General features: G+C 41.6%; 2 protein-coding genes across 4 annotated transcripts; one reads left to right on the forward strand and one right to left on the reverse strand.

The window, feature by feature from the left end:
* Nucleotides 1–1,153: 1,153 nt before the first annotated feature.
* On the reverse strand, nt 1,154–3,600 carry LOC111847658 (lysophosphatidic acid receptor 4-like). Its single transcript, XM_023819054.2, has one exon. It carries the CDS (start codon nt 3,520–3,522, stop codon nt 2,659–2,661), a length of 864 nt encoding a protein of 287 aa, XP_023674822.2. The 5' UTR covers nt 3,523–3,600; the 3' UTR covers nt 1,154–2,658.
* A 7,183-nt stretch (nt 3,601–10,783) lies between these two features.
* Nucleotides 10,784–26,988, forward strand: LOC140581525 (lysophosphatidic acid receptor 4-like). Of its 3 annotated transcripts, XM_072704453.1 has the most exons (3): nt 10,789–11,219; nt 11,923–12,010; nt 24,336–26,988. In XM_072704453.1, exons 2-3 carry the CDS (start codon nt 11,942–11,944, stop codon nt 25,215–25,217), a joined length of 951 nt encoding a protein of 316 aa, XP_072560554.1. In that variant the 5' UTR covers nt 10,789–11,219; nt 11,923–11,941; the 3' UTR covers nt 25,218–26,988. The 3 variants fall into 3 exon arrangements, 2 of the variants coding, with proteins under 2 accessions (XP_072560554.1, XP_072560553.1); XR_011984616.1 differs by lacking the exon at nt 24,336–26,988 and adding an exon at nt 13,110–14,624 and having other exon boundaries at nt 10,784–12,010; XM_072704452.1 differs by having other exon boundaries at nt 10,789–12,010.
* The last annotated feature ends 327 nt before the right edge of the window (nt 26,989–27,315 follow it).

The following is a 27,315-nucleotide window of genomic DNA, read 5'->3' on the forward strand; positions in this document are numbered from 1 at the left end:
TTTTGTTTTTTATTTATTGGTTAAAACGCTGGGCAGAATTTGGGGAAAGTTTATGAGTAAATAAATACTGTAGCGCGGAGGTACCGGCGGGCAGTGCCACATGTTGGACTGATGTCAGCTTGTGAATAGTTCTCAGTAATCGCTTGTGTGATTATACATGTGCTGTGTATAGCGGTTAATGTTTATTGCTGTACGTAGTGTATGTGCATGAATGCGTGCGCCCACCGTGTGTATGAGGAGTAAACGGGGCAATGAGCATGGTGCGCAGTGCGAGTGTGTGTGATTGCAGTGGTATGGGTGTAATAAACGGGCATATGGTGATTAAACCCCGAACTGTCTTTGCTGTTTAATTATTGCGAGCATGGCTCAGCAACCCACTATTACAATACTTTATTATAAATATTATATTGTGTGTGTGCGCGCGCGTGCAGGTGAACTTGTCTGCTTGCCTGGCGCCGCTGAGTCACGTGACAATCGGGAGCGGCAATAGAGAGCAGCAGCGCGAACACAGACAGCCTCAGTGCATCCAGGAGAAAAACTGAAACTTAAGTATCGATCTCAATTGAAGTGACAAAATGCAAAAGTCCGGTTTGTGGTTTTGCCACCTGGGAAGTGCGGGTACCATTTTGTCTGACTCGCAGCCTTTAGCTTAGCCCTTCACAAAAGGATCCAGAAGTTGCTGTTTACTGCCTCTTAATTTATTGCAAAAAAAAAACATATTACAAAATGAAATGCGAATCGTCTTGCTGCCTTATCATCTCCGATGATTCCCCAGGGCAGCGAACAGACCGCGCCTAAAGCCCAAGGCTGAGGTCAATGACGGTATCTGCTGGCCCGCTTCTCCCCCGCCATGTGCCACGTCACCTCCTTTTCCGGGCAGCACCCTCACCACCTGTAGGGGGTGCACTTGTGCCAAATACAAACTGATTACAGTAAACATTCATCAAGCAATTTACCTATGGCTCCTACATCTTTAAACCGGTATTGATCAACATCAATACCAACATTATTATCGATATTATCGATACTTGGATCGATCCGCCCACCTCTAGTATACATTAGGCGAGTTTGAGCAATGCCGGACTTAGCCGAAATAGTGCTTGTGTTAACCTTGCTGACAGGACTTCTTACATGTGTATAGATAAATGTTGAGTCACTCTCGCATTATATTGATCAACACAGGCGTCGGAATGTGTGCCCTGGTTTTCAACTTAACAGGATTGGCAATTAGGCTTCTGATTGGCTAACATGGCAGTATATGGTTAGAGTTATAATGCTGCCTGTTGTTTTTGCATGCTCTTGACAGCGCATTTTAGCGGTTTCATGTGGACGGAAATATTTAAGAAGACAATGTTCGTGTGGATGGGGATTTTTTTTTAAACGGAGGAGGAAAAACACCGTTTTAAAAGATACCCGTGTACGTGTGGACAAGGCAATAGTCTGTCATGACCTGCCCGTACGATCCTCGTGTGTGCCACGCCCCCTCATTACCTACGCGTGCTACCCCGATTGTGATCACCTGTTGCCTGTTGTTTTCTGCTTGTCTTGTGTATTTAGTCCGCGTTCAAGTCTGTTTCCTCAGGTCTGTAATTGACGTTCCTATGTGGTGTGCTCCCTTGTCTACTTGTGAAGCCAAAATAAACCCCGCTTCACCTCCTATTACCATCTCGATCACCTGCTTGCCCGCTCGACTGCACGCGACGTGACATCAAAAGACTAATCTTATTTTTTTTATTATAAAATACACCCACTATTTGTAAGCCTTGCAAAATTGTTTTTAATCTGTTTCAGTCGTCCACGTAGCTTTAATCTCCTTCTAAAAAAAACAATACTATAATCTAAAGCCTTTATATCCAGCACAATACACATTGCATGTTTATACATATGTATTCTTTGAGTATTTTTAGGTTTTTGAGCGATGCTGAAAGGCCAGCAGCGACGAGATGCCATTTCGGTGTATAGCCATACATCCTCTTCTGTTTGTTTACCACATCTGTGACAAGGAAGTGACCCAGCATAAATGAAACATGTCTTCTTTCATTGTACATATCAGCAAAGAGATGAACAAGAGAGTCTTTCTTTAGTTGCAAATTAGTTTCATATAAATGTATATTTCACACTTATTTGATAAAAAAAATTCTCCACAGAGACAGGCAGTGCAGACATAAGTGGAAAAAACCCCAAAAATCATTTAAAAAATCTGTATCATCAGTAAATATACTGAGTTAATGAAAAGCAAAGCCCAGAGTTTCGGGTAACATTGTGCAGCAGATAATACTGTTGCCTCACAGGTTTGTGGGTTTGAATCCCACTCTTCTCTCTCTCTGTGGAGTACGTATCCTGTGCTCGGCTGGTTTCCCGCAGGTACTCTGCTTACCTCAGTCAAGCAGTTAGATGACCTGGCATCTATAAATTGTCCATTTTGTTTGTGTGTCCCCATCCTGACATACCATCAAGTGCATTCCTCTGCCTCGTGCCCTATTCTGCCTGCCCCATGTCCTATCAATGGATAAGAGGTGGCAGGATATAATAAGAATTATCTATGAATTATCTAAAAAGCATCAGGATAGTAAGCCACTGATTCTAATCATTCTATTCTGAACTGATTCTATTCTAAAGTGTCTCTCAGGTTTGCCAAAGTCTTGAAGCAGTATCACATTACACATCAAGGTTTTTCTTTCTTTCCCAGAAACCATCTAAAGCGAAATAGTAAACCAGTGGGTCCAGGCAACAGTTGAAGGTTGAGAGACACAATGTTACCTCTAGAAGCTCCAGGTTAAGCTGGTTGAGATTCCATAGCAAAATGACGATGAAAGGCAAAAAGAGGGCAAATATCAGCACATTGACAAGGAAAATCAACATCACCCTTTTCACACTGTACCCAGCCAGGTCCATCTGACGATTGTTTAGGCTCCACACAACTCTTGCTGTGGAAATCACGTTGACAATGAACAAGAGGGGCAGGCAAACCGATAGGGTTAACGCAAAGAAGGGTGGTGACAACTCATTCGCAATGGTAGTGTTAAAATCATTATACCAGGTAATCATAGGAATGCAGGTATAGAATGATTCCGACCTGAATACATGAGAAATGCTGTATGTCATTGCCAGCAACCACACTGCACCGCAAGCGATCCCTGATGTCCTGGGAGAGCGCACCACCCGAGAGCGCAGTGGGTAGACCAGAGCCAGCATGCGGTCCACGCTGATGAAGGTGATGAAGAAGGAGCTGGACAGGATGTTGGCTCGGAAGAAATAGGTCATCAGCTGGCAGGGGATCTTCATCAAGGTCTCACTGGGTTTGATGTGCAAGACGATCCGTAGGGGCAGAGAGAGGATCAGGAGAAGGTCTGAGACGGCCAGGTTGGCCATGATGATGGTGTTGGCCGCCCGGAGCCCATGTCTGCAGACGAGGATCCACAGTGACAGTGCGTTCAGTGGCAGTCCCAGCAAAACCACGAAGGAGTAAGCGACAGCCAACGGTGTACTGTTCTGGTAAGTCACGTTGTGTGTCCCATTCATCCTCGCTGGAGTGCTGAACGAGCAAGTGATATTTTCTCCTTTTCAGTTTCCTACCATTACCCACGCTTTCACGGCTAAAGAAACGCCTATGGTTAAGCAATAAAGTCAGCTTCCTGTTTCCTTTGTGTCTGTGGCTATTTTACACAGCAGCATCTTAGCTGTGGGTGAAGACTAACAGGAAAAAGTGCTCAGTTTATGCAAACCACTGCATCACTGTGTCAAGAACTACAAATGTTAGGCCTATCTTGTAAGCGCCAAGTAGAATTTTTTTAAACTAACTGGTTAATTGATTGCCAGGCAGCTGAATAAATTTAACTACACATATATTTTGTGTATCATGTGTAATATACAGTATTTGACCACACTCGTAATACATTTTCACAATATTTTTATTTTATTTTGAAAATGATAATGCACATCAGTTTGTGAAACCAATGTTGTTATAGCTGATATTGTAATTATAATTCAATATTTTTGCCATTTCCAATCCTAAATCTAATTAATTTTTGTTCAGTTCTGTTTAGATTTTCACCTACCCATAGAAATATTTTTTGTACTGTTTTCTACATTTTATAATAATTATACAGACATAAAAACTATAAAATAATCTATGCACTGACCAGAAAAGTATTAGACTTGTGGGTTGGGACAAGGTTGCCAGTTCAAATCCTTGGGTCAGCAAAGTGACCCCCAATGGGCCCTTGAGCAAGGCCCTTAACCCCAATTGCTTCAGGGCCTGGCTGCCCCTACTGTCTCCTCTATGCCAGGTCCATGAGGTGGCCTCCTGGGATGCTTTTCCAGCTGTCCCACATATATGCTGAGCACTCACTTGTCAAAAGGTCAGGTGGCCCGGTCATGTGATATTATCACTCTCCTCTCTTTTACTCTTCTTAAACATGTGAGATAAAGGCATAACGTGTTTTTTTTTGTCAAACTACTTAGAATTTCATAACTAAATTACAATATTTTGATTTTAAAATTTAAATTTCAGCTGGAGTCTTGGTTCTGATATACAGCACAAAATGTCCCCCTTTTCTGCTCAAGCATGGCATGCCAGCGCATCAGCAAGTGTCGAGGTAGATAGCACCAATGAACAACTTCTCAGGGCAAACAGGCAGACATGAGGCTTTCAAGAGGTACCAGACAGCTGCACAACTTTTTTCCTAAGCTTTGCAGAGCATTCTATTTTGAGGTTTTGCAACTGTGTTTAGCTTTGTAGCTAATTCTCATCGCATCAAAGTTCCAGTGGTTAGTAAACAAAGTGGGTTTCATTTTCGCGTATAAATTGGATTATATTGTTGCAGCTGATTACATTTCAGCACTCTGTCGTGTATATGCAAGTGACAAAATTACTCTGAGTACAATTTATAGATCAGATAATTAACATACAGCAGTAGAATTACCTATAAAAGGGTACATTACAAACAAACGTTGACTAGGCATTAGTGCAGCAAGGCTGAGTTTCCGATGAACTACTGGTTACAAGCATAAAACGGCCTGCATCTCCCCATCAGGGAATCAAACGATGGTCTCCCGACTGTCAGGGATGATGCTAACCACTGTACTAACAAGCATTAGAATGCCACAGCACAGTTGTATTATTAACATATCAGGATGGTAATTACCAGTTACATTTCATCTTATTAGCTGAGACCATGGCAAATATGAGTGAATATCTTCTTTTTGGAGCTGGCTTCATTTCAGACCATACTCTCATAGCTATTACTCAGCAAATTCTTATTGCCCAAATAAGTTAGAACTATACTTGTGGAAGCAAGCCAAAAACATTCCATTAGAGACAATGCTTATGGAAATAACCCTTATGGGATGTAAAATCAAGGAACCAGAAACCTCGCCTGGAACAGGGAAACTGGGGCCCCACCCCAGAGACAGGCCTGGTAGGGAGCTCATTGGTGGCCGGCCACAGGCCAAATGAGTCACCGCTCCCTGAAAGCCACTCTTTGGGCCAGCCTCAGGGACGGTGACTGGGTGGACAGGCTTCCCTGGGTTTTGTTGGGCCTCTGGACCACTCTCAAATCAGACCTACAATCCTTGTCGGCCGAGTTAGTCTACGGGCAGACTCTGTGGGTGCCAGGGGATTTCCTGCCCACCACCACAGCCCCACAGCCCCTTGGTGCGCTGGATGCCAGCGCTCCGCTCTGCAGGACTTGGCTGGGGCTTTCCCACCACTCAACATGGGGTGCCCCAGACGCATGTTCCAGAGGGTAGTCAACAAATCCCAATCTTTACCCTTGTGCCACTACACATGCAATTCATTTCATGTTGACTTCTCATGAGCTGCATTCTGAGAACCCCTACTCAGAGGGTGCAAGATATGGGTACACCATGGATGGGATGCCAGTCTATTACAGGGCATTCAAATCAGAGACGTCAATGTGGCAGATGACTGTAGTAGCCATAAAAAGCCCATGGAACAAGTGATGCACATAGAAACTTCACAAATGCAGAGACGGAAGTGAAGTGAAGTGAAACTTTATTGTCATTCACACCATACAACAGTACAAAGACGGATGCAGGCAGAACGAAATTGCGTTTCTCCAAGGCTCAATGTGCGGACGTAAGGGACAAGTGCACTCAAGACAACATACATACAACATGCAGACATTTCACTTTACAGAGGTAGTTAAGACAGCATGGCAACAAAAAGCAGCAAAGTACAAACAATAAATATATATACATGAAAATATTCAGTGGGTGATATATAGTATGAAAAATTATTGCACTACGTTTCACAGTGAATTAGTTATTGCACTATATAAGTAGAATGAAAACTTGAGACCTATCAGTGGTTATAAAGTGCACAATAGGTAGGAGAGTAAAAGGTCAAAAGGTTATTTAACAGAGTTTAGTATTCTGATGGCCTGGGGGTAGAAGCTCCTGTTAAATCTGGCTGTTCTGCAGTGTATACTGCGGTGGCGTTTTCCAGATGGCAGAAGTTCAAACAGTCCATGTGCTGGGTGTGTAGGATCTTTTATGATCTTGATGGATCTGCTATGGCAACGTGAGTGGTATAGTTCTTGAACAGATGGGAGCGATGACCCGATGATGTTCTCCGCCGTCCGCACCACTCTACGAAGTATCTTCTGTTCAGTGGCAGTGCAGCTACCATACCAAATTGAGATACTGCTGGTCAGTATACTTTCTATAGTGCCTCTATAGAAAGTTGTGAGGACAGGGGAGGTGAGGTTTGCTCTTTTCAACCTTCGGAGAAAATGAAGTCGCTGTTGTGCCTTCTTGACCACAGAAGAGGTATTCGTGGACCATGACAGGTCATCAGTGATATGCACTCCCAGAAACTTGGTGCTTTTCACTGTCTCCACACTGTTTCCATGTATAGTAAGTGGCCGGTGTGGGATGTGCTTTCTTCTGAAGTCGACAACAATCTCCTTTGTCTTGTTGACATTCAGCGCCAGGTTGTTTTTACCACACCAGGAAATGAGTTGATCAACTTCCTCTCTGTATGCGGAGTCGTCGTCATTTCTGATGAGGCCCACTACTGTTGTGTCATCTGCGAATTTTATGATGTGATTCGAGTTGTGATTGGCACAGCAGTCGTGAGTCAACAGGGTGAACAGTAGGGGACTTAGAACACAGCCCTGGGGAACTCCAGTGTTCATGATGATAATCTCAGAGGTGTTATTTCCAAGACGTACTGTCTGGGGTCTGTTCGTGAGAAAGTCTAACAACCAGTTCCATAGAGAGGTGCTGATGCCTAGTGACTCCAGTTTTTTTACCAGGTGCTGTGGGATGACCGTATTGAAGGCGGAGCTGAAATCAATAAAAAGCATCCTCACATGACTGTTCGTGTTTTCCAGATGAGCCAAAATCAGATGGAGTGCAGTTGCTATGGCATCATCAGTGGAGCGATCTGGACGGTATGCAAATTGAAGTTGATCAAACGTGGCAGGCAGACTGGATGAGATGTGGTTTTTGACTAACCCTTCAAGGCACTTCATCATGATTGGTGTAAGTGCTATTGGGCGATAGTCGTTCAGTGATGATGTCGGTGATTTCTTTTGCAGCGGAACAATGTTCATGGCTTTGAAGCACTGAGGAACGAAGGCTTGTCTTAGGGAGATGTTGTAGATGTCAGTGAGAACAACTGCAAGTTGGTCAGCACAACCTCTAAGTGCACACCCTGGTATGTTGTCGGGACCCGCGGCTTTCCGGGGATTGACCCTGCTCAGGGTCCTCCAAACTTCACTGTGGTCGAGACATAGTATTGCATCGTCCATAGTGAGAGTGGCTTTTTTTGCCGTTGTGTTGTTGTTTTCCTCAAACCGGCTAAAATGTGTGTTAAGTGCGTTGAGGAAGTCTGTGTTATCATGACAGGGAGGTGGGGAGGTTTTGTAGTCTGTAACTGCCTGAATGCCTTTCCATAGGCGCTTGGAATCTTTTGAATCAGTGAAGTGACTCTGAATTTTATGTTCATAAGCACGTTTTGCTGCTCTCACGCCACGGTTCAAGTTAGCTCTAGCTGACCTAAGAGCGTCTCTGTCCCCGGATTTGAAGGCTGTATTTCGTGCTCTCAGGAGGGCATGCACCTCCCTGGTAAGCCACGGTTTCTGGTTGGCACGTGTGGTGATGTTCCTGGTCACTGTCACATCTTCCACACACTTGGATATGAATCCTGTCACAGACTCTGCATACTCCTCCAGGTTGATGTGCTGGTTAGTTGTGGCAGCCTCTCTGAACACACTCCAGTCCGTGCATTCAAAACAGTCCTGGAGTGCTGAAAGAGCTCCCTCTGGCCAGGATGGTATCTGCTTTGTAGATGGTTTGCTCCTAGTTAGCAGCGGTCTGTAAGCAGGAATTAACATGACAGAGAGATGGTCCGAGTTCCCAAGGTGGGGGTGGGGAGTTGCCTTGAATGCCTGTTTGATGTTTGTGTAAACCTGGTCCAATGTATTTACTCCCCGGGTAGCAAAATCAACATGCTGATAAAAATGTGGCAGAACAGTCTTTAGGTTAGCTTGATTAAAGTCACCAGCAATTATATAAGCACAGTCTGGGTTAGCAGTTTGCATTGTACTAACAGACTGATATAATGTGGGTAGTGCTGCCTTCGTGTTTGCACTGGGGGGGGGATATACTCAGCTGTAATGCTAACAGCAGTAAATTCCCTTCGGCAGGTAGAATGGTCTGCATTTCAGTGACAAAAACTCAATATCTTCAGAACAGTGGCTTGAGACAAGTTCAACATTTGTGCACCAGTTGCTGTTTGTGTATATACATACACCGCCTCCCCGAGATTTTCCACTGAGAGCATGAATTCTGTCTGCTCGGAAGATCGTTAACCCGTCCAGGTTAGTCAGAAACAGCGGAGTTCAGCCATGTCTCGGTAAAAACGAGTGCATAACAGTCACTCACCTTGCTTTTAGTGGTTAAATCCAGTCTTAAGTAATCCATTTTGTTCTCAAGCGAGCGGACATTAGACAGCAGAATAGATGGAAGCGCTTGTCTGCGTGGATTAGCCTTTAGCCTAGCTGCGATACCTGCCCGAGTGCCTCGCTTGCGTGGTCTTCCGCAACGTTTACGTCGCTTCCCAGGGCGGCCGGTGATGGTAGGCGGGACCGCTACAAAGCAGGCCTCTGGGTCTTGCTGCCGCAGTATGCCCATTCCCCGTAGAGTTTAGGGATCTAAAGCCAGTACATCGCTTGATAATGTACTGGATTGATCAGATGTACGAAGTTTGAGTAAGGAGGATCGATTGTAGGTAATTTTCTTGTAAGAACCTAACGGAGAAGACATTACATTAAATGAAAAACGCACATTGTTTGCGAGACCCGGAGTGGTCGCTGCCGCACAGGGCGCCGCCATCTTGAATAGGAAATCAAAGCCATAAGCGTGAGGCTGCAGTACTAACCAATAAGCCAGGCAATCAGGGACTGCGAAATATCAAATTACACATCCATGCTTTTTTTTCTTTTTTTTTTTCAAGAAACCATCCAAATAATAAACAAATCGGTCCAGGCAACAGTTGAAGGTTGAGGGACCCAATGGTACCTGTGCACGCTTCAGGTCAGGCTTGCTTTACGTGAGATTCTGCAACAGCATTATTGTGAACTGCAAAAAGAGTGTGACGTTCGGGTGTCGACGAGCGGGGAAGCAGGCGAGAGAGCCGTGAATACTATCAAATGGGGTTTATTCAGAACAGAACAGCTTACAGGGACGCACACGGCAAACTCACGTTAATGACAGACCTAGGGAAACAGACTTGAACATGGACTAAATGCACAAGACAAGCAGAGAATACCAGGCAACAGGTGATACCAATCAGGAATTAACACGAGGTAACGAGGGGGGCGTGGCACACAGGAGGATCGGACGGGCAGGTCATGACAAAGAGAGAGCAGATATCAGCACATCATTCTTCTTGCTCTTGCCAGCCAGGTCTATCTGATGATTACTGGTGATTAACTCTGGCGGCGGAAATCAGGTTGAGTATGAATAACATCCTGAGACCCAAGGAAAAAAGTGGCCTTCAATTTTAGGTTATTTGTCTTTGGAGGAAATAAGACATCTTACAATTTAGATTTTTTCAAATTTAATTTTATTTTTAATTTCACAGCATGTCCCCTTTAGTGTACAACAGGAATAAATATATTTCCTTACATCAGTGAAAAGATAGATGCAAAAACAACACGTCCACTACAATGGACATAACGATTAAAATTAACACAAAGGGCGGCAACTCATCCCCAGTGGTAATGTTAAAATCACTATTAATTGCACCTTGAAATCACAGGAATGCAGGAGCTTAAGTATGCAGTAAATGCCGATGAAAGTGTGAAGAAAAAAGAAGGATAGAAGCTTGGTCCTAAGAAACTGGCGATCACCCAGGAGGGTGTCTTTGTCATGGTTCATTGGCCTTGATGTACAACATGATCCACAGGGGAGTCTGTTTGTGGAGTCTGGTCATTCTGTCATGGCAGGGAATGGAAGCACGATGCATGTTGATGACTCTGCTGGTGGCCCAAACCCTGTGTCTGCAGGCGATGGTCCTCAGTGACAATGTACTTAGTTGTAGTCCCTCTGAAACCACAAAGGAGTAGGCGACAGCCAGTACGGTGTTGATTGAGCAGACACATTGTAGGTCCCAAGAATTAATGATATTTTTCTCCCCTTCTGTTTAAACAGTTCCCCACTATCTTATCTTTCACAGTTAAAGAGGCGTCCCATTCTGCAGGTGCTCTGTTAGCCAAGCTGGCATTTTCTTTGTCACATGGGTGATATGGGTCTTGCTGAATTTTGTTCCTTCAATAAATCAGATGGTCATTTAAAAACTGAGAAAACTGTTGGTTTTCTCTGGTTGTCCTTTGTATTATCCTAAATTTGTTTGGAGATTATGATTATTATTGTTACAAATAAGTGAAAATAGAGGGAATTTGGCAACTTTATTATGGTACTGGATTTATTTCAGTTCAACATATTCGCGTCTTATTATCAATGCTTATGTGACACTGCTTTTTTCCTTCAAGAAGGCTAAGTTGTTTGTGTGGGTTGAGCTTGTAGAGGTGTGAATGGCATACATCAGTTTACATGTGCAGAGCAGCTTCTCTCATAATTTTGTTAGTTTACATATCAATAAAAACATAATAAAAATATCTGGAAAGGGAAGGGTGATCGGCAGGATTGTGGCACCTACAAGAGGATAACACAGCTTTCAGAGCCGGGTAAGGTCCTTGCTACGGTCATCCTTAACAGGATCCGTGAACATCTGCTTGTCTGTCTGTGACTGGAGCAGTCTGGTTTTACGCCTAAGAAGTCTACCATTGACCGTATCCTGGCACTGTGGGTTCTCATTGAGCACAAGCGTGAATATTGGCAGAGGTTCTTTGTAGTGTGATAGACAACCATGTATTTTCTTTTTTCTGACATAGTTGTAATCCATGTTTTATTTTGTGGATACTTTGATTTTGATGGTATTGTATACAGCTGTGTAATGTAGACATTATTTGTTTTGGTAAGTGTTTGTTTGCGCCAGAACCCTGCATTTATAATTTATAATTTCGGATGCCAGTAAAAGGTGCGTGGCGGAGGGAAAAGTTATTTATAAAAAAATAACAGAACTAGCATCGGGCGCAGAGTTCCAAACACTCAGGTGTGTTCCCCCCCTGAGAAGAGGTGGGCCGAACATTGTGATTGGCTCCTTAGTACTGTAAGGTGGTAGTGAAATGAACTGGTCATGGAAAAGGGATCTGGGAAGAACAACGTGTGGCAGGCACCTGCGAGGAAGACGTGCCATTTTTATTTCTTTTGTTGGTGGATAACTTCTGCAGTGCAGAAGCCTGGATTCCTCTTGGATATAAACTTCTTTGTTTCTTCCTTGTATTTCTTTTCTTTTCTCCACGGAAAACGCTGATGGGACGTGTGGAGTTCCTGAAAGACTGCCGAGATGAACATTTTGGGTGATGCGGAGAATATCCACGAGCGTCATGTGTCTACCATGCTGCCTAAAGGGATAGTAAGAGGCTGCATTCTTCATACCAGCTATCCAGTGGAAAATGATTGTATTCAAAATAATTCCCCCAGAATATTACACATAGCCAACTCTGAATCTCTATAATTTTTCACATCTGTCAAATTCAGCATTATATTAGGCGAAGGAAAATGTTTTCAATATATTAAACTACACCTATATGTTACATATTTTATATTGTATTTAAAATGTTATACTCAGGAGTATACATTTTTTTGCTGTAGTACTCTAATGAGTACCTACATGAATGAACTGGTACTCACCATAACTAAAAATCTTCACCTCACTATCTATATCATCCTCACTTCTGCCGTTCATTTCACCAGTTCTTTCTTTCTGACTAATCTGCCGACGTCCTGTTCCCATCCGGAGTTCAACTATACATTTGGGTTTGAAAGTCTCAGTAGTCAGTTTGGACATATGAATGTGCATTAGTGCTGATGAACTTCTGTCTGACAAGCGACTTCTGTACTTATTCTTGATTAGGTCGACCTGTGAAAATCCCATCATCAGAGTGAGAGAAAGCATCAGTATTTTCTGAATATTTGTATAAGTATCTGATCAGTTGGTTTTAATACTGAGCAGATCATTCACTGAGTTTTCCAGCTTGCTTTAATCTCATCCATTCCGCCAAAACATACTCTGGTTCTACAGACAAGCAAAGTTTGTACTTCAGAATTATATCATTGAGGACAACATTTCCAAAACCATGAATGTCCTGCTTCTCTTTGGGCAATGTAGAGGGGTCAAATATCAAGAAAATGTCACATGCATTTCATGATGCATAACAGCTTTCAAATTCTGCAATCAAAGCTGTTGACAGATCAGATCTTGTCTGCATCAACATGACTGGGTGCTGTTGACCTGTAGTGGCCATTGCTTTCCAGTAAAAGACTGAACTGGCCTACAGCCACCATGAGCTCATCTTTACATTGTCCAGTCATGAGTTTCTCACACTGAAATATAGCAGAGATATGTTGCAAGACACTGCCAATGTCCAGCATGTGTGATAAAAGACAGTAAAAGCGTTGAGTACAAATCTCTTCCATGTCTGAGATTGATGACACTTGATCCCTAATTGCAGGTAGAAGCCTCCACATTTTAAGCAAAGTTTCATGCTTCCACACCAGACCACCTGATGTTATGGAACTTGCCAAGTCCCCGATGGCAACTACTTTTCGTGACTTTGGAACCACACCGTTGTACACTCCCACATTAACAGCTGCTCCATCTGAACATACAGCCACAAGTCTGTAAAGGCCTTTTTGGTGGGTGGTGGAACACCAAAAAAATCACAAGGTAGATGTGGGCGGTCTGCTGTAACCTTTAAAAAAGGTTGATCTATTTAATTTGGCTTAAAGTTCTTGTAAGTAATTTTTGTACTCAGACAACGTAATTTTTTCATCTTTTAATCATTTTCCTTTTTAAGGGTTTCCTTACCTGAGTTGTGGTAACTAGAGATCCAGTATAAAGGTACGCTTTTGCGCCATGAAGTCTGAAAACTGCTGCGTATTTAATTTTTTATCCCACGCATGCGTATTTGCGTACCACTTATGCCAACCCCTGGTTATACTACACCTGTAATACATTTTCAAGATGTTTTTTGAACTTTTGCCAGTTATATGCTATAATGGCAGTAATAATGTTATCATGCAACAAGATCTACTTGCACATTTCTCACAGTCAATAGTCAGTTATTTTTATTTTGCTTTTTTCATGCACTGAAACACGACCTTACACCTTACACCTTGTGATAACTTTGCTAACCTATTTGGTCTCTGTATGTCCTCAGATATAATGTGACAGCGTTTCTGCATTAGGCTAGTTCAGACAGAGTAGTAACTATTTGCTTTTGAAAGTTAGAAATTTATTAAAAATATTTGTATATTTGCATGCCATTGTGTATCACTTCAATTTATTATGTGCATTGAATGAAATAAATACTGGGATTACAGGAAACAGAATCAATACTAACAAGCAGTAGTTACAGTTGTACATGTATGTAGACCTGGATTTCCAATACTGATCAAATTGAAGACTGTTAATGAAATGGCATATGGCAACTGCATACTATGAAAATGAAATACAAATTAACAGCAGCGGAAGAAGGATGTATCCACTTGTATAAATAGGGTACTATTACTAGACTGCTTCGGAAAATCAAATATGATATAATTCTAGGCAATCAAAAATTGTTTATTTATTCTACTTACAGTATGGTTTTCTGACCAACTTCTCTGTGGTCACTGTGGTCACTGTATGGTGGAACCACTGAACCAACTAAACCATTTGAATGTAGAACATTCTTTTTACTGGTAACAGTCTGGATGCACAACATGCAGACCTGAAATGTTGATTCATTCAACTACAATGCATGTTTCCACTGTGCGATGGTCCATTCCACATGCCTCAGAGCTCAAAGAAGATGACAATGCTTCTGGATACTTTTAACATACAGTTTCCTCTTTGCACAGGAAGTCTTTATATTTTCGTGGACAAAAGACAGCAAGACATTACTTGATTTCATCATTAAATAATGCTTTTTGTGGCACAGAATATATTTTGTACATGAAAACTTGTTGTAAATCCTACTGCACAATGCCACCTGAAACTTTGTTGCTGTATTTTGCTTTTATTTTACTTATTTCTGCACTGACTTGTCTCTTTGTAGAAAATAATATGTCAAATAAATAAATGTAAAAGATAAATGTACGGAAAAGCATACTTTCAACAAAAACATGTTTTTTATACTTTGTAACATCCTTAAGACAGATGTGGTAAATAAACAGAACAGGATGTGGTGTTATAAGCTATAAGCCACCTCCAAATGCCGAAACTTCTGACCTTTCAGCATTGCAAAAAAAAAATGCCTGAAGTAAACTTTTGTATAAACATGTAGCATGTTTTATGCTGGGTATGAGGGCTACAGATTATAGTGTTGTTGAAAAACCACAAGATAGTTTGAAGTTACGTGGGTCGCTGAAAGACATTAAAAACCATTTTTGTGAAGAAATTTATGCGAATTAATACTTCATGAAACTGTCAGGAACAGTGAATATCTACCAAGAAAAACTGCTAACGTGAGATAGTAGACTAAGCTAAAATGTAAACACAGAGATAACGACTGTCATGATCTCTCCATCAGCCACGTCCTGTTCCTGTTTGGCCAGCAGATGTCTCTTTTAGCCATCCTGTGCACATTCGTTAGTGTCTATCCCAGCTGTTTCTCACCTCATGTTATGAGTTTATTGTTGCCCACACCTACCCCTTATGTAACAGTGTTTGTATGTGCCCCCTATTTGTTTTTCCCTGTGCAAAGCCTCTGAGGGTTTTACTCTACCTCACCACTCCAGACATGACAAGGACTTGCGATAACCACATGTGTTTGCTGTCACATCATTTTTGTATTAGAGGTTTGATTCATAAATAGCAGGATGTATGGGTGAAGTGGGTGAAAGACTTTGTTTTACCATGAATGTCAAGTAACTGAATGTGACTCAGTTGCTGACATACCCATGGTTGCAGGTTCAACTCTGGTTCAGTTGAACTATAAAGTGCGCTTAATGTATAAAGGCACTACAATTTTTTCAGTAAATAATTGAACAATCTACATAGAGAAACATGCCACTTTTCATGTTGGAATTATTATTATTATTATTATTATTATTATTATTATTATTATATTGTGAATCCATAACTCCTTTTTCTCAATTCAAAATTCTGAGACTATCGACCATCCTTAATGTTTATTTTTAGATTTTAAGTTATCTATCATCATGTAGGATAATGGATGCTCTACATTCAAATGTTTTAGTTGGTTCAATGGTTTCACTCTACAGTGACCACAGAGAAGTTGGTCATAAAACCTTAAGTAGAATAAATAAACAATGATGTGCTTTGATTAGCCACCTTGACACAGAGATCTTTGATTGCCTATAATTATATCATATTCCATTTTCGACAAAATTCATATATTTCTACAAATGGATACATCCTTCTTCTGCTGCTGTTAATTTGTATTTCATTTTCATAGTCCTCTCAGTATGCAGTTGCCATATGCCATTTCATTAACAGTCTTCAATTTGATCAGTATTGGAAATCCAGGTCTACATACATGTACAACTGTAACTACTGCATGTTAGTATTGATTCTGTTGCCTGTAATCCCAGTATTTATTTCATCCAATGCACATAATAAATTGAAGTGATACACAATGGCATGCAAATATACAAATATTTTAAATAAATTTCTAACTTTCAAAAGCAAATAGTTACTACTCTGTCTGAACTAGCCTAATGCAGACAAGCTATGTCACATTATATCTGAGGATGTTGCTCCTTATACAGAACCGCAAAAAAAGGTCCATGCAAACTTACTTTTAAATACATTGCAACTTTACGGAGATCTATTCAGATTACACAGCGACCAGAGTTAGCAAATAATCGCAAGGAGTAAGTCATGTTTCAAAGCATAGAAGTAACAACATAAAAATAATTGTATTGACCATGAGAAATGTGCAACATATGCAAGTAGATCTTGTTGCATGATAACATTATTACCGCCATCATAGTGTATAACGGGGGAAAGAAAACAAAAATGTCTTGAAAATGCATTACAGGTGTAGCTTAAATATAAGACATATAACATATACTGTAGGTGTAGTTAGCTGGCCAAGTATCGAAATTTTCATATAATATTGAATCTGACAGATGTAAAAAATTATATTATAGAGATTATAGAGAAATTATAGAGATTCATCTCCAAAGTAGGCTACGTATCAAATGTAGGGAAATGAATTCAATAATCATGTACTACTATGTAAACTAACAAAATAATGAGATAAGTTGCTTTGCACATGTAGTGACGCATTGCAAAACTGACTAGCATGATAAATGTAGACCCAGTTTAAAGAACGTTCACACAAATAGTCAACAGCAGGTGAGGACATCACTTTGGTGTTAGTTTTCCAATTAAAAACTAGTATAATTTTACTAAATGTGCTGTATGCAGTTCACGTCTTTGCAAGCTTAACCCACACAAACAACTAATCCTTATTGCAGGAAAAAGCAGTGACCTTTAAGCATTAATAGGATATGTGTCACACTTATATATAAAGTGACAAAGTATTTGCCCCTTTCCAAATTGCATCTATTTTCACTTATCTGTAACACTTGTGTATGATCTCCAAACAAATTTAGGATAATACAAAGGACAACCAGAGTAAACCCAAAACAGTTTTTAAATGACCATTTGATTTATTGAAGGAAAAAAAATAATCACCAACTCCCATGTGACATTGTAGAATTTGGTGATCAGTGGTCATTGTCAACACACCACAGCACACAGTGCACAACAACAAAATGTGTCCTCTGCTTTTAACCCATATGTGACAATGTGACATAGCAGGGGGCAGCTAATTCAGCGCCCGGGGGCAGTACCTTGCTCAGAGTACCTCAGTGGTGCCTTGCTGGTCGGGGATTTGATTCAATCTTTCAATTACAAGTGCGCTTCCTTAACAATCAAGCCACCACTGCCCAGCACTGCAGTTGTAATTGTAACAACTGCAATCAAACACTTAGAGATCAGTCTTTGGCATTATTGTAGATATATTTTGACCCACTATTCTCTACAGTCTTGTTTTAATTTGGCCATATTGCAGGGTTTAAAACTATGAACCCTCCACTCAAGGTCCCACCACAGTATCTCAGTGGGGATCGAGTTAGGACATTGACTAGGCCACTTCAAAACCTTAAGTTTGTTTTGTGGACTTGCTCTTGTGCTGTGGATCGTTGTACTGCTGCATGACCCAGTTGTGCTTGACCCTCACATCACAGACTGATTACCAGATAGTCTCCTTCAGCACTTTCTGGTAGATGGCTGAATTCATGTGTCCCTCAGTTATGGCAGGTCGCCCAGGGCCTGAAGCAGCAAAGCATCCCTCACCATCGCACTACCTCCACCGTCTCTATGCCAAATGTAGCAGGACCCTTGTCTTCCAAAAAGTTCCACTTTTGACTCATCAGTCCACAGCACCTTCTCCTGGAAGTGTTAGGGTTAATCAAGGTGCTTTTTTTGGCAAGTGTTAGACGAGTCTTCTTATTCTGGTTAAACAGGGGGTTTCACTGTGCATTTCTCCCATGGACACAATTTTCGCCCAATTTCTTTCTAATGGTGGAACCATGAGCGCAGACATTAACTGACCTGAGAAAGGCCTGCAGTTCCTTAGATGTACCTCTAAAGTCCGCTGTGACATTCCTGATGATATTTTTTTATGCATTCTTGGAGTTATTCTGCTAGGCCTGCCACTACTGGGCAGATCTGCCACTGTTGTACGTTTTGTCCATTTGGAGATGATGGTTCTTACGGTGGTTCGCTGGAATCTAAGTGTTTTAGAAAGTGCTTAGTAACCTTTACTCAACTGATACATTTCAATAACTTGAATCCTCAGGTAGTGTTATAGTACTGGATACCTCTTTTTTTGTGGTCTTGGTTTCATCTCGAAATAGAGTTTATTTTGACTTGTCTCAGTCTCGGAAATAGAGGACTCAAATTTTTATTTTAAGACCAGTCAAGACCTCAGTATTTATCACAATGGCTTAATATCTCCCTGTTGACCCTTAGAACCCGACAAATGCAAAATGTGTGATTTTCACCCCCATTAATCTCTGGCTTTATTGTGGGGAAATTCTTTTTACGCCTCCCTCAACTTGCTCTTTGTAGAGCAAGCTGTCCGCGAAGGGCAGCCACCTGTAGCGGCGCCCAGGGAGCTGGGGGTTGAGGGTCTTGCTCAGGGACCTGGAGACGTGCTGAGGCTGGGCTTGAACAGCAAAAAAAACAGGGATGAAACTCATATGGAAAAATCAGGGGCATATATTCTGTGCAGTATTGGATATAGCAGCCTTCTGGACAGTTACAGTTCAGCAATGAGTGTTTTTTTATGTCAGATCAGAACAAATATTACATTTCAGATTGCATACATACATGCTTACAACTTTGACTTGTGTTGTGAATAAAATGGTGAAATTAACAACCCTGTTTAAATATTGTTTACTTGTTCATGATATTCTGTCATGGACATAATGATTCATATCTCCTTATTTGTGTACTACTGTATGTGTTTTGCAATTGTTTATGGGCCAGATCAGGTAGAACCATATCTGGGCCGTCACTGGGCCTGTTATGGCCCCAATCAGAAAATCCATGTCTGGGCCGTCATTCTTTGTGGTATCTGGGCCAGAGGAAAATGAATAGTGTGGGGCAGATCTGGCCCAGAAGAATTTTGCTACCTGGGTGGTTATTTAATCATAGTAAAACCATGGTTAATTTTCGTATGGGTTGTTTCCCAGATTGCTTTACGTATGAATTTTACTTAATTTTTTAATTGTTTAATGAAATGTTAATTTGTTTTATGCAATGCTAATTTGATTTGCCCTTCTCGGCCACCATATAATACAATGTAATTTCTTTTTGATTATTTTTATATTCTGTCATAAGTATAATATATCTGCAATTAACGTGTGATAACTTTTTGCCAACCATAATTCAACTATTACGAATCATAGAAACGTTAGATTATTAATGTCTCTTGTGTATGGTCTGGTCGCGAAACCTCTCCTGCACTAATATCAGAAGCAGAGAAGAGGATGTTAGCAATATTATGTACAAGTCTGCACGTCCACTTCTGTGGCCTCTATAATGGAGCATATTTAGCCACCAGCTCATTACACCATGTTGTGGTGAAAATGCTACTGGGGATTATCGCTGCCCGAAGCCGTCAGACAACTGGTGACCGACATCACACTTTCTCCAGACGTTACTCTCCCCATCCATAGCCATAATACGTCAGGAAGCATCCTCTCTTGTTATAATACAATCCGGTGCCTTGTGTTCTAACTGCACGTAATTTATTTGCAGATGATTATTATTCTCATCTTTAAATATTCACGTTTAGTTTCACATTCTGCTCCTCAAGATTTTACATCCATTTGTGCACTATGTACTTTTTTAATCTGCTGCAGTATGTTTACTTTGCTCGCACCATATATACAGTATTTGTACCTTGTCTCTTTGGAATTATCTGCATTGTTTGCATGTTAGGGGCAGCCTGTGGTTCAGTGGGCTAAGCCTGTGTGTCTGTAATCAGAAAGTCACCGATTCAAACCCCACCTCCGTATGTTGGCGGGTCCTTGAGCCAGGCCCTAAGTCCCCAGCTCCCTGGGTGCTGCTATGGGTGGCAGCCCTTCGCAGGCAGCTTACTTTTTACAAAGAGCAAGTTGAGGGAGGTGTAAAGACAATTTCCCCATGGGGATCAATAAAGTATTGATTATTTGTATACAATAGAATTTCCCCTAGTCAATCAAAACCTAAATTTGGTCTTACAGTACATCATTTATAGAGATTATTTGTTCCCATGGTTGTGTATTGTTAAAACATAATTTCTGTATTTACATACCATCCGCGTATTGAGTGTGCATAGTAATTAATTAGCTACTGAGGTTAGAATACTCATCCTATCTAGGTTTGTGTATGTTAAGCAGGTTATAGGAATGGTTTAGTTTTAACTAATTTGTATAGAATAGAACAGTGCAAAACGCAGTTTCAAACAACAGTCTTTGTCTATGTTAGCAATGTTAATATATGTATATGTAATCTATGTGTCTATGCGTACTCTAGCTTTTTGATTTATGTTTCTAACTGAATCTAAGCAAAACCTTGATATTACACCTGCTATATGTCCCTCAATATATTTATGCCTAAATCAAACTAACTGCTAACCTTTTTCACTAATACAATTGGATTTCAAATAATAATGATTGCCAAACTACTCGCTCAAACCAACAAGCCCCGATTTTTTCCGGGGGTTTTTTGATAGTTTTTTTCTCTTGCCATGAACAATGACACGGCGGTCACATGAGTGATGTTTCGAAACATTTCGTAAACTCCGTATCGAGACCAGAAGTTTGGGACGTCTTCGGAACGGATCGATCCTGGGTGCCGAAATTGCCATCTCTACTTCCTCCTAACTAGGTGTGTCAGTGGAATTCAGGTGGTCCTTGAAGTTCTCCTTCCGCTGTCTGACTATATCCCCAGCTGAGGTCAGCAGCCCTCTATCCTCGTTGTAATCAGCATGGGCAAAACCCTGCTTCCCCCTCCTGAATTGCCTGTCCATTTTTGCTTCCACATTTGGCAAACTCACACTCCACTTGGCCTGCTAGTACCTGTCAGTACCTGTCAGCTGCTTCTGGAATCCTACAGGCTAAGCAAGCTTGATTGGCTTCCCTTTTTAGCCTGATGACTCACTTTACCACTGGTGTCCACCACTAGGTTTGGAGGTTGCTGCCATGACAACAACCTTATGAATACAGCTCTGGACAGCTGCCTCAGCAATGGAGGCTCGGAGCAACTGCCCATTCAGGCTCAATTTCTCCAGCCTTCCTAGGTATGCAAGAGACGTTTTGCTAGAGATGTGAGTTGAACATCTCCCAGACAGGAGCCTCTGCCAGACGCTCCCAGCACACCGTCACTATGAGTTTGGGTCTACCAAGTCTAGCCGGCACTTTCCCCACCATCTGATCCAGCTCACCCCCAAGCAATGATCAGTTCTCAGCTTTGCTCCTCTCTTCACCCTACTGTCCAAGATGTATGATTGCAGACCTGTTGATATGATTACAGAGCAGCCCACCCACGGTCTCCAGGAAGGCCGGAGACTCTGAACTAATAACAGTCAGACCTTGTCCCTGAAGTCGAAGGGAGGTGACCCTCTTGTTCACCGGGGTGAGCTCAAACATAGTGCTTAACTGGTTGGTTATGAGAAACCCAAACCAAACCGACACCTCTGATACAGGGTAACTCCAGAGTGGAATAGAGTCCAGAGTTTTGTTCCAGAGCCCATGCTGAGTGTTACGGTGAACCGAACTAGCTGGTATCTCTCTACTTCCCACACTAGGTCAGGCTCCTTTCCCACCAGATAGCAGGGACACCATATAGGGGGGTATGACAATCCCCCCATGGGGATCAACAAAGTTGTATTAAAATTAAACAAAAAAAGTCAGGATGATTCTAAGGGCCTGACAGTGACAGGGGCCCTAACAAATTTGGAACATAATTATATTGGTCTGGGTTGGGGGCCCATGGGCTTTCATGGGACCCAAAAAATCTCTAGCTACTTCCCTGCTATAGCTGTGTCCCTTCCTGAGATGTCTCTAAAGCCAGTTTGGGTACCGAAAAGGTCTCTGCGTGATTCACAATGCACCGGAACCCTATGGTTCCTTCTGCAGTTATTGGGCCACATACAGGAGAATGACCCCTGTGACTCATTTGGCCTGTGGCCGGCCACCAATGAGCTCCCTACCAGGCCTGTCTCTGGGGTGGGGCCCCAGTTTCCCTGTTCCAGGCGAGGTTTCTGGTTCCTTGATTTTACATCCCATAAGGGATATTTCCATAAGCATTGTCTCTAATGGAATGTTTTTGGCTTGCTTCCACAAGTATAGTTCTAACTTATTTGGGCAATAAGAATTTGCTGAGTAATAGCTATGAGAGTATGGTCTGAAATGAAGCCAGCTCCAAAAAGAAGATATTCACTCATATTTGCCATGGTATCAGCTAATAAGATGAAATGTAACTGGCAATTACCATCCTGATATGTTAATAATACAACTGTGCTGTGGCATTCTAATGCTTGTCAGTACAGTGGTTAGCATCATCCCTGTCAGTTGGGAGACCATCGTTTGATTCCCTGATGGGGAGATGCAGGCCGTTTTATGCTTGTAACCAGGAGTTCATCGGAAACTCAGCCTTGCTGCACTTATGCCTAGTCAACGTTTCTTTGTAATGTACCCTTTTATAGGTAATTCTACTGCTGTATGTTAATTATCTGATCTATAAATTGTACTCCTTAGAGTAATTTTGTCACTTGCATACACACGACAGAGTGCTGAAATGTAATCAGCTGCAACAATATAATCCAATTTATACGCGAAAATGAAACCCACTTTGTTTACTAACCACTGGAACTTTGATGCGATGAGAACTAATTAGCTACAAAGCTAAACACAGTTGCAAAAGCTCAAAATAGAATGCTCTGCAAAGCTTAGGAAAAAAGTTGTGCAGCTGTCTGCTACCTCTTGAAAGCCTCATGTCTGCCTGTTTGCCCTGAGAAGTTGTTCATTGGAGCTATCTACCTCGACACTTGCTGATGCGCTGGCATGCCATGCTTGAGCAGAAAAGGGGGAGATTTTGTGCTGTATATCAGAACCAAGACTCCAGCTGAAATTTAAATTTAAAATCAAAATATTGTAATTTAGTTATGAAATTCTAAGTAGTTTGACAAAAAAAAACACGTTATGCCTTTATCTCACATGTTTAAGAAGAGTAAAAGAGAGGAGAGTGATAATATCACATGACCGGGCCACCTGACCTTTTGACAAGTGAGTGCTCAGCATATATGTGGGACAGCTGGAAAAGCATCCCAGGAGGCCACCTCATGGACCTGGCATAGAGGAGACAGTAGGGGCAGCCAGGCCCTGAAGCAATTGGGGTTAAGGGCCTTGCTCAAGGACCCATTGGGGGTCTTTTTGCTGACCCAAGGATTTGAACTGGCAACCTTGTCCCAACCCACAAATTGAATACTTTTCTGGTCAGTGCATAGATTATTTTATAGTTTTTATGTCTGTATAATTATTATAAAACGTAGAAAACAGTACAAAAAAATATTTCTATGGGTAGGTGTGTCCAAACTTTTGATTGGTAAGGTATACCTTAACTAATGGAATTTGACCAATCTAATCAGAACTGAACAAAAACGAAAAAGATTTAGGATTGGAAATGGCAAAAAATATTGAATAATTATTACAATATCAGGTGCAATAACATTGGTTTCCCAAACTGATGTACATTACCATTTTCAAAAGAAAACAAAAATATTTTAAAAATATTACACTTGTAGTCTAATATATTACATATAATCCACAAATAAAATATAAATGTAGTTAAATATATTCAGCTGGCCAGCAATCAGTTAACCAGTTAAAAATTTATTGATTGCCGCTTACAAGATAGGCCTAACATTTGTAGTTGTTAGCCACTTTAATGTGGTGGTCGCCGGTGGTGCTTTGACGCAGCAGTGCAGTGGTTTGTATAAACTGAGCACTTTTTCCAGTTAGTCTTCACCCTTAGCTAAGATGTTGCTATAAATTGCCACAGCTGCAAAGGAAACAGGAAGCTGACTTTATGGTTAACAGAGTATCTGCTGAATGGGTAACGGTGGAAACTGAAAACAAGAAAAATATCATTTGCTCTTCCTTTTTCACAGAGACCAGTGAGGATGAGTGGGACACACAACACAACTTGCCAGAACAGTACACCGTTGGCTGTCGCTTACTCCTTCGTGGTTTTGCTGGGACTGCCACTGAACGCACTGTCACTGTGGATCATCGTCTGCAGACACGGGTTCCGGGCGGCCAACACCATCATCATGGCCAACCTGGCCGCCTCCGACCTTCTCCTGATCCTCTCTCTGCCCCTACGCATCGCCTTGCACATCAAACCCAGTGAGACCTTGATGAAGATCCCCTGCCAGCTGATGACCTATTTCTTCCGAGCCAACATCCTGTCCAGCTCCTTCTTCATCACCTTCATCAGCGTGGACCGCATGCTGGCTCTGGTCTACCCACTGCGCTCTCGGGTGGTGCGCTCTCCCAGGACATCAGGGATCGCTTGCGGTGCAGTGTGGTTGCTGGCAATGACGTACAGCATTTCTCATGTATTCAGGTCGGAATCATTCTATACCTGCATTCCTATGATTAACTGTTATAACTTGGGTGATTCTAACACTACCATTGCGAATGAGTTGTCACCACCCTTCTTTGCGTTAACCCTATCGGTTTGCCTGCCCCTCTTGTTCATTGTCAACGTGATTTCCACAGCCAGAGTTGTGTGGAGCCTAAACAATCGTCAGATGGACCTGGCTGGGTACAGTGTGAAAAGGGTGATGTTGATTTTCCTTGTCAATGTGCTGATATTTGCCCTCTTTTTGCCTTTCATCGTCATGTTGCTATGGAATCTCAACCAGCTTAACCTGGAGCTTCTAGAGGTAACATTGTGTCTCTCAACCTTCAACTGTTGCCTGGACCCACTCGTTTACTATTTCGCTTTAGATGGATTCTGGAAAAGAAAGAAAAACCTTGATGTTTAATGTGATATTCCTGCAAAACTTGAGAGAGACACTTGGATTAGAATCAGTGGCTTACTATCCTGATGCTTTTTAGATAATTCATAGGCGGTGTCTAGACTTATTTAAATATCCTGCCACCTCTTATCCATTGATAGGACATGGGGCAGGCAGAATAGGGCACGAGGCAGAGGAATGCCCTTGATGGGATGTCAGGATGGGGACACACAAACAAAACGGACAATTTATAGATGCCAGGTCATCTAACTGCTTGACTGAGGTAAGCAGAGTACCTGCGGGAAACCAGCCGAGCACAGGATACGTACTCCACAGAGAGAGAGAAGAGTGGGATTCAAACCCACAAACCTGTGAGGCAACAGTATTATCTGCTGCACAATGTTACCCGAAACTCTGGGCTTTGCTTTTCATTAACTCAGTATATTTACTGATGATACAGATTTTTTAAATGATTTTTGGGGTTTTTTCCACTTATGTCTGCACTGCCTGTCTCTGTGGGGAATTTTTTTTATCAAATAAGTGTGAAATATACATTTATATGAAACTAATTTGCAACTAAAGAAAGACTCTGTTGTTCATCTCTTTGCTGATATGTACAATGAAAGAAGACATGTTTCATTTATACTGGGTCACTTCCTTGTCACAGATGTGGTAAACAAACAGAAGAGGATGTACGGCTATACACCGAAATGGCATCTCGTCGCTGCTGGCCTTTCAGCATCGCTCAAAAACCTAAAAATACCCAAAGAATACATATCTATGTATGTGTATGTATACAATGTTTATTGTGCTGGATATAAAGGCTTCAGATTATAGTATTGTTAGTATAGTATAATATAATGTAGTATAGTATAGTATTGTTTTTTTAGAAGGAAATTGAAGCTTTGTGGATGACTGAAACAGATTAAAAACATTTTTTCAGAGAAAATTTCAGGCTAACCGTACAATCAGTAAGGAGCATGTGCTGATTACAGCACGTTGCCACACCCACCACACAACAGACCACCTCAGGGATGAGAACCTGAAAGCAGCCTTGCAATGGGTGACACCTCAGTGCCACACTGGTCCAAATGGAACAGTGTGAGTTTTTTCCAGAGGCTGAAGTGCCAATCCTGCCACCTGAAATCTGGAGGACCTGCTTGCAAGGCTGGATGAAAGTTAAGGTCATACCCAGGACAAAGGAATTGCAGGTTAAGGGCTTTGTTCAGGGCCAAATGGAGTAAAATCAACAGGATTCAAACCAGTAACCTTTAAATTGCTGGCACAGGTGCCTAGGCTCAGAGCCACCACTCACCCTTAGAAACTAAAGTCACTCCTTACCTTACACTTTGTGGGGGTATTATTTATTTGAAAAATTGACTCTGACCTTTTGAAGGAGTAGACCAGGGGTCATCAAGTATATTTGTCAGAGGGCCAGAGTTTTACCAGACAGTCTCCTTGGGGGCCGGACCCCCAAGAAGAAAATCAAATAAAAATCTAATTTTGGCTTAACATTATGTTTAATGTTTATACTTTTTCCATTTCATTACAAAACTGAAGGCATTTGATTCAGGCTCCCATACCTATACCACAGTCAACCACTAGGAGTGATAGATATTTTGCCTCAACTCAATTAGTCTAAGTCAACTTTATTTATACAGCACTTGAAAAACAAACACGGAGGAAGTGACAGGAAAGGGTCTCTTAACAGAGGTAAAATGGCACTCTCAAAGACCATGAAACGCAAAGTTGATGTAGAAAACAAGTAAGGGCATGATGAAAAGTTATGCGTTCGTTTTTTTTTTTTTTTTTTTAAAAACCTGTTTGAAACAATAAATGCTTAACGCCGCATAGTCTGCCTGAGTCTGTCCTCATTTCGGAGTGTAACCTAAATATAGTCATAAATGGTGGTTATTCTGACAAGAGACTCAGTTGTTGTTATTTTTAGTTGCTTTAATAGTGTGGACCACTATCATGGCAGACAGTATGAACCCAAGATATTTCATGTTTTGTCTTGTCAGCTTCATTTTGTTTGTTAGTATACATCCATTTCTGCATTTCAGGCCTTCAACACATTCCAAAAAAAAATTGGGACAGTGAAGAATTCACCACTTTTTAATGTTGC

Source organism: Paramormyrops kingsleyae, chromosome 21 (assembly GCF_048594095.1).
Source record: "Paramormyrops kingsleyae isolate MSU_618 chromosome 21, PKINGS_0.4, whole genome shotgun sequence".
In the NCBI taxonomy this organism is placed as follows: domain Eukaryota; kingdom Metazoa; phylum Chordata; class Actinopteri; order Osteoglossiformes; family Mormyridae; genus Paramormyrops; species Paramormyrops kingsleyae.